At 50.1% G+C, this 10,544-nt stretch overlaps 1 protein-coding gene across 1 annotated transcript in view; it reads left to right on the top strand.

Annotated features, from left to right (window-relative positions):
• Positions 1-1,028: 1,028 nt before the first annotated feature.
• LOC146182902 (uncharacterized) overlaps positions 1,029-10,544 on the top strand; it is a 53,684-nt gene continuing 44,168 nt past the window's right edge. Inside the window, exons 1-2 of the mRNA XM_084608295.1 lie at positions 1,029-1,049; positions 6,013-6,868. Coding sequence (XP_084464421.1) covers positions 1,029-1,049; positions 6,013-6,868 — 877 coding nt within the window. The remainder of the gene's footprint in view (positions 1,050-6,012; positions 6,869-10,544) is intronic.

Raw genomic sequence — 10,544 nt, 5'->3', positions numbered from 1 at the left:
GTGCTTGCCGTTAGGGTGACGAGGATGATGAATTTAAAAGCTTTCCTCTCCCTCTCAGCATACAAGCAGTACCACCCGGAACGTGTATACAAATGTATACCCGCAAATAGCGTAGAGAGTCGCTGCTAAGCGCCAAAGATTGCGATAATGTCCCCCCCCCCTCTCCCGGGATTCTTGCCTTGATGAGCTGTAATCAAGGCCTGTAAGTTGCAGTCGGTAAAAGGAAGAGGAAGGAAGTGTTGATTTAGCTACGGCTCAATTAACGGCGCTAATTAAGTTTCAGTGCTCTCTCTGCTCTACTCTCACACAAAGTCAGTACAGCTCCCGCGCACCAGGAGCCCTACCTGGTACCTGCAACTTTACCTGAAGAACAACCGTAGCATGGACACTCACTTGGCACGACGCTGATTAGTCCTCCCAACATGTAGACGAAAGCCAACCGTACATGCAAGGTCAACATGTCCGCGGGCCCCGTAGCTGTGTCGGCGGGTGGCCCGCTCACGCTAAGATGCTCGCGTACCATGAAATTCCTCAGGTCGTCGTGCGTGCTGGCTTCAGAAGACCAGCGCTGGAGGCAGGCAAAGAGCAGCGCGCTGGCCTTTTTCCGAGCGTCTTCTCGGGGCAGTGGGTTCTTCCGGATATTCAGGGACTCCACCAACACTACCTACGCGTGTGAATAAACAAATTATTAGGGGCATAGAGAGCAGGTTGAAACTTTAGACTGAAAATTGAATTGGGTAGTAATGGCAGCGTAAGTGTTTAAAGATTCAATAATTTTACGTCTATTTTAATGGAAGCGTTCCGTAAGCACAAAGTGGTAAGTCAACATTGTAAGCACGGCCTCAAAGTCTCTGCTGGTAGAAATTAAGTTTCGCCTTTAATACTGGGTCTGGTTTGTGCGACCACGTATTGCCGGCATAGAAAGGAACTATTATCTTTTTCTAGTACATCGTCAGCACCGAAGCAGGCTGCGTGAATGCTACGTTCAGCCAAAGACACAAAGGCAGTTTTCACAACATCAGCAGAAGATGGCTGCTGGCGTGAAGCAGGTGAGGATGAAAGCGGTAAAGGTTGAATAAAACACCCTAGAAATCCTTTTTATTTTGCGATTCAGGGCAATAAAATAATTTGTAGCTTCCGTACAAAATAGGTATGCGTTTCTTATTTAGATCATTGAATTTAGCCATCAACAAGCTGGTAAGCGATAATGGCAAAAGAAGCAATAAATATTTTTTTTTCTCGAAGCCGAATGAACTGCTTAAGCCCGCGTTTCTCATCAAAGCAGGCGACTGAGCAAAGGTCAATCCCATCGCAGCACACGATCTTCAATATTCAAAGGGCGTTCCTAAAACGAGCTCAGCGGTATGCCCAGGAAACACACCTTGGCGACACCCGAGTTCAAGCTTTCGAGAATGCTGCTGCTCGAGCCAGTGAGCCGCCCGCAGACGTGCTCTTCGAAGTTTTCGCATGGTTCCACGAGAGGATTGAGTAGTTTGTGAAGTGTCCTCGCAGCTTGCACGCAGGGGAAAGCGTAGCACACGGCGTTAGGCCAAGGCCCCGAAGACGGCGGCAACGGCAGCGGCAACTGTGAGGGATGATACGGCGTTGCTGCAGAGTGAGGCTGGTGCGCCAGAGTGGCGACTGCGAACGCCATAGACACACGGTACCGAGCACCGACAAAAATGCCTACCCATGAGCTCCATTCTAGCGTTCAAGGGCCATCGCATATCACACAGGTTGTTTTCATCCTACATTTTTCACGTGCATATAAGATAAGCGTAGAAAGCTGGCTACTTGAGACAGTTTGTTTATGACATTTAGTACTTTAAAATGCACGGACTAAATGATTGAATACCGACGAACAGTCATATAATGACGCTGAACTAAAAGCTATCGCCGTTAGCTGTTAGCTTAGGATCGACTGTATACATACACCTTTTCTTGTTTGCTTTTTTTGCTGGTTCAAAGCACATAAAAGTTACTTCGTTTCAAGTGGCTGTGAATTTTATCGTTTTTCTATGTGTTCTGAGGCGCAATCTGCCTATATAATGTTTAGGACTGGGAAGGATTTTGCACGTGCGAGAACAATATCTGTATGGTTTATACCAGTGTGAGATAATGTAGTTGCTGACGCAACTAAAAGGAGCAGGCTATTTTCGTCTAATTTCAGTTACCCTTGGCCTAACGGCAACCAGAAAACAAGCCCTATGCAAGATTGTAGTGAATCCTAGAGCTGGTGCATGGGCTCGGGCCGCCCCGAAAGCTCGGCCTGGCCCGCGGATGAGGATCAAGCTGCTCAGAAACCTACCGCGTTGGGCCGGACTAAGGCCTAGGTATACACGTCTCGGGCAGGCAGCGCCGCGTCAAAAACCCTCATCCCGAGCACATGAAATTTTTGCGAAGGTGCGAATATGGCTATGGCGCTCGAATGCAAAGCCTTTTTCCTAGCGACAGCTTTCACGTTCATTCCTAGTGTCGACCCGCCTTTCCTCCATGCCTCCTCGGCGTGAACGATTCTTTGCCAGCATGCTTGTGGGCTATCGAGTTTCGAGTTTCACATCTCCACTTCAGTAATACTGGCGAAGATGTTTGGATATCTGTTTCGAAATCTGCGCAACGCTTGTCGCCTATCAAGCGTCTGTGTTGTGGCTCGCTCCTGCCTCGACATGGCCTTGGTTGAAGCGGGACATAGCTCAAAGCATCCGTGGTGCTTAAGTTTCCTTTCATTTCTTGGTGAAGGAAATGCAGCGGCGGCGCCTCGCTGGATCAGTGAAAAGCACACGTGGAAGGCACACAGTGAGCCAGACGGGCTCACCGAGTACTTGGCCAGAGATCAAACTCATGTTTAGGTTTAGAGCTAACGCACTTTTGAAGGAGCAAACAAGTCACGTACCTACAACTTGATTTGCTTGCTAAGAACGTGTCAGTCATTCCAACCACAACTTAGAGCCCCGAAAGAAACTTCAACGATACCGGATTCCTCATCAAGCAGCGCCGCAATGGTCAAGCCTTCATTAGTACATAACGCGTTGCTTTTGCATAAAAAGTTAGGATAATTCCATGTATGTGCTGTGCCTATATACATTCTATAAAATTTTCGTCTTAAACGTGAGAACTCTTTCAAGGTGAACTCACCCTCCTAAAATAATTTTTCTGTATCATCACTTCAACTGCAGTTGCATGTCACACAGGGCCGGTACCAGGCTTTCAGTTAGAGCGCCGGGCAGGGCCGGGCTTAGGCAATTTTACTGTCGGGCAGGGCTGGGCGGGACTCGGGTCTGTAGCATAGGGTCCGGGCCGACAGTGGACTAATAAGAAATATTTTTTGGAGGCAGGTATACGTCGGCGCAAGAAAAAATAAATAGTCGGAATTTGGTCTTAAGAGAGGAGGTAGAGTGAGGGGAATAGAGCACTCCAAAAACTTAGAGGGTGTTCTGACGCTGACGTTGGTCCAGGATCACCCAGTAAAACAACCGGAGCTTGTTGGCGGTTCTGACTGCTACATGTGAACTAGCATTGTCGTGAAAGATTGCCGCGTTGTTCATACCGCGAATCCTCGGCGTTGACGCCTGAAGCAAGCCGCAGACGTGACAGTGTGGAACAATCACTATAATTGCATTGATGGTTGCACTTGTGGCATGAAATTCAGAAGGAATGGTCTGTGCGATCCCATAAGACCGCGTTAGCAGCCCTTCCAACAGATGGCATTGAACGGTCCTAGGCGAAACCGGATGCTTCCCCACCATGTTCTGCTGATGAGTCGATTTTGTCGTCAAATGCGGTATCCATTTTTGATTGTCTGTAACAATGCGGTCCAGAAAATGTTCACCCTCATCGGCTTAATTTGCAGATGATTAAGTGAAAGACTCATTCGCTTGCCCTTCGTTATGTCATCCAAGTATTCAGGCACCTACCGACATACCTTCCGGGACCTTAAGGAACCGTGATCTGCGTCCTAAACACTCTCATTCGGAATGCCAAGTTCCCAGGAAATCTCTTTTAGGTTCACACACCAATCTTCTTTCGCATTTGCATTTACGAGGAAAATATCTTCAGTCAGCTATGCGCGCGGCCTCCCCAAACGCTCGTTGTCGTGCCGCTGTTCACGGCCTTTTGCTTCTTCACAACACCACAACACCACAACACCACCACAGAAGGGTGAAATGCAGCAAAATTTTATCTTTTGAGATAATTGCCTTTGAAGTGGAAGAAAGAGATTTATTACAATATTGAACTTTAGAAATACATGACGACTCATTCTTTCAATTTTCACCAGGCAGGAAGCCACCGCCATTATCAATACTTCTTTTCTGTGCTAGATTCCTTGCTCTCCGAGCCACCTCAGTGACCAGTTGTGCAGCCTTCACCGAAAAGTATCGTCGCCGCAGGCCAGCTTCGTATAACCAATTGACTGTGAGCCATTGTGCAAAAACTCCTAACAATCTCAAATGTCAGCTCGAGTCATGTTGCTCGATGCAGCCTGTTTGAATGTCTCACACCGGTGCTCTGAGAAGGATTTCACACACTGCAGAAAGAAAGTGCAATCAAGATACTTGTCGTGCAGCGTCTCCAACCAACTGCAACTCCCCACCGCATGCATTGCACTCACAGCTTTCGGCTATAGTGGACGAGAAAATATCAGTGAGGCCACCGCAAGGGAAGCTAACAACTGCTTTTACAGTCTGCAAGTGTTCTGCCGAGAGTGAAAGCTTCGATCCAGACGCGCGCGATGACCACGGAGTCCACCGTTGGATTCCGTTGCGGAGATTCAACGTCGTTACTGATCGAAGGATGCCGGTTCCCGTGGAAGCGTCGTTTTCTGAACCATTTCTTTTTCTTCGTGGTTGGATGATCGTTACATATCCAGCGTGAAAATAAAAACATTGTGCATTGCCCGCAAAAACACGTGGAAGCACGAGCAACATACCGCGCTTCGCGAGTAATGCGGCTGCGCCTAAAGATAAGCTAGCTACTTTTCACTGTTTTGAGATGAATGATGGCCATCCTGCTAAACGCGAACAGGCGATGAAAAAGTTGCTTTTTTTTCAGGTTAGGAAAAGCACAGAGCCTGAATTGGTGTCAAAGCGGAGCGTGGCTGGGTACCGTTACAGTTTCAAAAAATTCCGATTTCTGGGTAAATATTTTTATGTGGGTGTAAATAAAACATAAACTATGCTAAGGATAGAATAGGGATTTCAAATTAGAGACAACAAAACATTAATTTTTTTCTAGGATAATAGGAAGAGCAACCTTGCCTGAGTCCTCACCGTCGTAATAAAACAAGTTAGGTGTGGTTTGTCTAATGGCCATCCCGAGTGAATTGAGGAAGCAGCGAATTATGCAGATTTGCTCGCCTAAGGCGATCAGCCTCTTCTCAGCTCAACTTCTCCATAGCTGACTGCGCCGGTACCGGCGCGGTGCCACATATATACGCCTCGCGCATGCGAAGTGGCTCCGACGTATCGGAAGAACAATGACGTCACTGCGAATCCGCGGCGCGGCGAACGCGTAGGCGGCAGCACCTCTGAGTCACCGCGCCACGGAGGAGTCGATGGTAGCCCCGTTTGTCACAACCGAGCTTCGCGCTATGCTCTGCCGCAGCTCTCTGAGTGAGTGGAGTGTTATTTTTTCTTTTGCGGAATGACTGGGTCTAATATCTATCATTATTTTTAAACAGGCGTAGACCGAAGTGCACACGAAATAAATTAATAGTTGTGTAAAGAGGAAGTTCAGATTAAGTGGGCAGATTGCCGAGAGAGAGGAAAAGGAAGTGATTTTGCAGACCAGCTGACTGCAAGTTAGGCCACCCCCGCTCGGTCCTGCTCGCTACCAGTGCCCGCTACCAGCGCCTGGATCCCCGCTTAACACTTGGTGGAGGTCGCGGGAATTCTCTTCTATTTCCTCGCCCTGGAGCTCCGCAGCAACCGAATTCCTACCTCAATGACTGACTCCAGCACTAACACCACCGGCCCCGCTACCTCGGCCCCTTCTATTCCATGCTCCGGGGTGCAGGACCGGCGGGTCCTGCTTCGCCAGAAGGACCCGCCGGTCTTCAGCGGTACCGACGATCAGGACGTGGAGGACTGGCTTTCGTCGTATGAACGTGTAAGCACCCACAATAAGTGGGATGACATCTCGAAGCTTAACAACGTAATATTCTACCTCACACAAGTCGCAAAGTTGTGGTTCACAAATCACGAGGCAGACATTACAACTTGGGCCTCGTTCAGATCTCGCTTTGTGGACGTCTTCGGTCGCCCTGCGGTCCGCAAGCTTCGCGCCGAACACCGTCTGCGCGAGCGGGTACAGCAGAAAGGAGAAACCTTCACTAGCTACATCGAAGGCGTTTTAGTTTTGTGCCATCGTGTAAATGCCTCGATGACTGAAGCTCAGAAGATTCGCCACATCATGATGGGCATACATGAAGGCGTATTCAACATTCTCATGGCCAAAGAGCCCCGCACGGTAAGTGACGTTGTCACAATGTGTCAAAGCTACGACGACCTTCGTCGCCAACGCATCGTCCCTCGACAACCTGAAGGCACGATCGCGGCTATGTCCGATGGCACTGTCAGCTCCGCACTTATTCAAGAAATTAAAGACTTCGTACGGGAAGAAGTTGCCCGGCAATTATCATTAATTTCAAACGTTCCGCAATCCAGCTCACACCTCGCTTCGAACATACGCCAGGTTATTCAGGAACAAGTTGCCGAAGCACTTCCGCCCACTCGACAACCAACTCTTCATGCCCCTCCACTGACGGCTCCGCTCATTCATGCCGACGCTGTACCGACGCCCGCACACACTTCACTGTCGTATGCTAAGGTCGCCGCAAGACCACCACCTCCTACGCCTTTTGCATCGTATGGTTCGCCTCAGTGGGCATTTTTCACTGAGTGTTGTGCGCCACCTATTCTACACCCTTGGCGCACATCTGACAATCGACCGATTTGCTTTGCATGTGGTCTCCCTGGCGATGTTGCACGCTTGTGCCGCCGTCACCCGTCACCGTACGCTTCCGATCAAAGTCCGGTCAACTACGCGCAGTCGCCGTCCCCTCTCCGTGCGCCCCCTCAGCCCTCGTCCCACTTTGACCACTTCTCGCATGAGAACCGCTCAATCTCTCCGCGCGTTGCTCTCCGTCGCCGATGCGTCGCCGTTGTACCTCGCCAATGCCGGAAAACCACTAGACGCAGTTCCGCAGGCAAGAACTGCGCTTTCGTCGAACCGTGAAAGTCCTGCTTCGCCACCGAACAATTTAATCGAAGTTACCATCGAAAATGTTTGTGCTCTTGCGCTTGTAGATACTGGTGCTGCTGTGTAGGTTATGGACGTTAGACTGTGCCGCTTGTTACGAAAAGTTGTTCTGCCATATTCTGGGGTTTCTTTGCGCACCACCACTGCTGAGCACATCAAACCGCTCGGTACCTGCACGGCTCGAGTCACCATTCAGGACATTCTCTACGTCATCAGTTTTATCGTTCTTCGTGACTGCACTCATGACATTATTTTAGGGTGGGACTTCTTGTGTCGCAATCGCGCCGTAATTTATTGCGCTCGTGCCGAAGTAGAACTTTCTCCGCTGTGCACCTAACCGACCGCCGTTAACGTTCTTGGGGAAGCCAAATGGCACGTTGCGGATGCTACTGATATCCCGCCTTTATCTGCCGCTGTTGTGCCTATAAACTGTGCCTCTCTTCATGACTGTACAGTGCTCTTAACCCCATCTTCCCTTTTCGTCGCACGACGCTGTCTTCCCCTACCCTTCGCCGTACTTAGTATACGAAGCGGCCTCACCGAACTAGCCATTACTAATGATTAGTTCTATCCACAGACGTTGCAATGTGGCGAGTGCGTTGGGCCTGCTGACCCTGTTCCATCAGAAAATTTTGCTACCGTCCCGCCGCTTCTCTCCGCTTGTGCCGACACAATCTCCGACACCATAACTGCCCTTAGCTCACCTCGTTCCTCGTCTCCTTCATCGCCTCTTGCTGCCTTTGACAAAGCCATCGACAGTGCTCTCGCTGCAGATCAACGCGCCAAGCTCTTCGACTTGCTGAACAGATTCCGAAATTCCTTTGACATCCAGCAGTCATCCTTGGTTCGGACATCAACTGTTGCCCACCACATCTATACTGGTACGCACGCCCGGTTACGCCAACGTCCTTATCGTGTATCGGCCTCAGAGCGCCGCATTATTGATGAGCAACTCGATGAGATGCTCAGTAGAGGTGTTATTCAGCCTTCCAGTAGCCCTTGGGCGTCCCCGGTCGTTTTAGTCAAGACGAAAGACGGGTCTATTCGATTCTGTGTGGACTACCGCCACCTTAATGCGATCACACGAAAGGACGTCAGTCCGCTACCATGCATAGACGACGCGCTGGACACTTTGCATGGAGCGGAATTTTTCTCTTCAATCGTTTTACGATCTGTCTACTGGAAAGTTCCAATGGCTGAAGACGATCGCCCCAAGACAGCTTTTGTCACTCCCGACGGGCTCTATGAGTTCAACGTCATGCCGTTTGGCCTGTGTAAAGCGCCCGCCACCGTTGAACGCATGATGGACAATATTCTCCGCGGTTTGAAGTGGCACACATGTCTCTGCTACTTGGATGACAACGTCGTATTTTCACCCGACTTCGCGACCCACCTAACTCGTCTTGAAACTGTCTTGCAATGCTTTAGCGACGCTGCTCTGCAGCTCAATCTGAAAAAGTGCCATTTCACCGCTCGCCAACTTACTATTTTGGGGCATTCAGTGCCCAAGGATGCATCCTTCCTGATCCATCTCAACTCCGCGCTGTCGCTGAGTTCCCGAAGCCAACATCTATCAAGCAACTACGCAGCTTCATAGGCTTATGCTCATATTTTAGGCGTTTCGTTCAGAACTTTGCAACCATCATTGCTCCTCTGACGCGACTTCTCAGCGCCACAAAGATCTTTCTGTCTGGTCGCCGGCTTGCGATACTGCTTTTACGAAATTGCGCACGATACTTACCTCACCCCCATTGCGCCATTTTGATCCGGCTGCTCCTACCGGAGTGCACACCGATGCCAGCGACGCCGGCCTCGGCGCTGTTCTTGCCCAACAAAAACCCAGCGTTGATGAATACGTTGTGGCGTACGCAAGTCGAACCCTGACCAAGGCCGAGATCAACTATTCGGTGACAGAAAATGAATGCTTGGCAATTGTTTGGGCGCTTCAGAAATTTCCGCCATACTTGTATGGGCGCGCATTTTATGTTGTTACGGACCACCTCCCTTTATGTTGCTTGTCTTCACTAAAAGACCCCACCGGCCGTCTCGCCCGCTGGTCGCTCTGACTACAAGAGTACGATATCCGAGTCATCTATCGTACAGGGCGAAAGCACTCCGATGCAGAACTTTATCTCGCTCGCCAATGTCGCCTGACGCTCCGTTGTCCCCTACCTCCAGCTCCGTCTTGTCTTCCTTGTCCATCGACGACATGCCATCAGAACAACGCAAATATCCGTGGCTTACATCACTAATCGATCTTCTTACGGACTCGTCACTTTCACCGGCTCCTCGCGCCCTTCGTCGTCAAGCGCAGCATTTCGCCCTTCGTGAGTCTTCTCTATCGACGCAACTATATGCCAGATGGTCGTAAGTAGCTGCTCGTCGTACCTCGTCACCTCCGAAGTGATATCTGCGCACCTTACCATAACGATCCGCAATGTGGCCATGTGGGTGTATTTAAGACTTATGAACGGTTGCGACAGCGCTTTTACTGGCGCGGTATGTATACCTTCGTCAGTATGTGCGTTCGTGCATCGATTGCCAACGTCGAAAGCCGCCTCCTCTCCATCAGCCAGCTCCACAACAGCACCTTCTGTGCCCATACCGACCATTCGATCGTGTTGGCATCGATTTGTATAGACCTCTGCCATACACACCTGCAGGAAATCGTTGGATAATCGTGGCCGACGATCACCTCACTCGCTATGCTGAGACAGCAGCACTTCAGGATGCCACCGGACCCACTATCGCGTCATTTCTTCTTCATAATTTCATTCTGCGACACGGGGCCCCCCGTGAACTTCGAAGTGATCTAGGCAAATCTTTCCTATCCGAGGTTGTCGGAGCGCTCCTACGCGAATGTCAAACCATCCACCGGACAGCCAGCGCGTACCACCCTCAAACCAACGGACTGACAGAGCGCTTCAATCGCAAACTAGGTGACATGATGTCCAAGTAAATCGCCTCCGATCACTCCAATTGGGACAATATTCTCCAATTTATAACCTATGCCTACAATACCGCTGTTCAAGCAACTACCGGATTCTCGCCATTTTTTCTGCTGTACGGGCGTGAACATTCGTCTCCACTCGACACCATCCTTCCCTACCGTCCTGATATCTCAGAGTATACATCGCTTTCAGCAGCTGCCAGGCACGCTGAAGAATGTCGCAAACTGGCTCGCTCACTCACATCGGACGAGCAAGCCCAGGAACAAGCGCACAGCGACAGCATCCACTCTGCCACCAATTTTCTCCCGGTGCTCACGTGTGGCTCTGGGTCCCATC

This window comes from Amblyomma maculatum, chromosome 7 (assembly GCF_055883805.1).
Source record: "Amblyomma maculatum isolate TAMU_Amacu chromosome 7, ASM5588380v1, whole genome shotgun sequence".
NCBI classification, from domain to species: Eukaryota; Metazoa; Arthropoda; class Arachnida; order Ixodida; family Ixodidae; genus Amblyomma; species Amblyomma maculatum.
The sequence above is the reverse complement of the archived record's forward strand: the minus strand, read 5'-3'. Positions and strand labels throughout refer to the sequence as shown.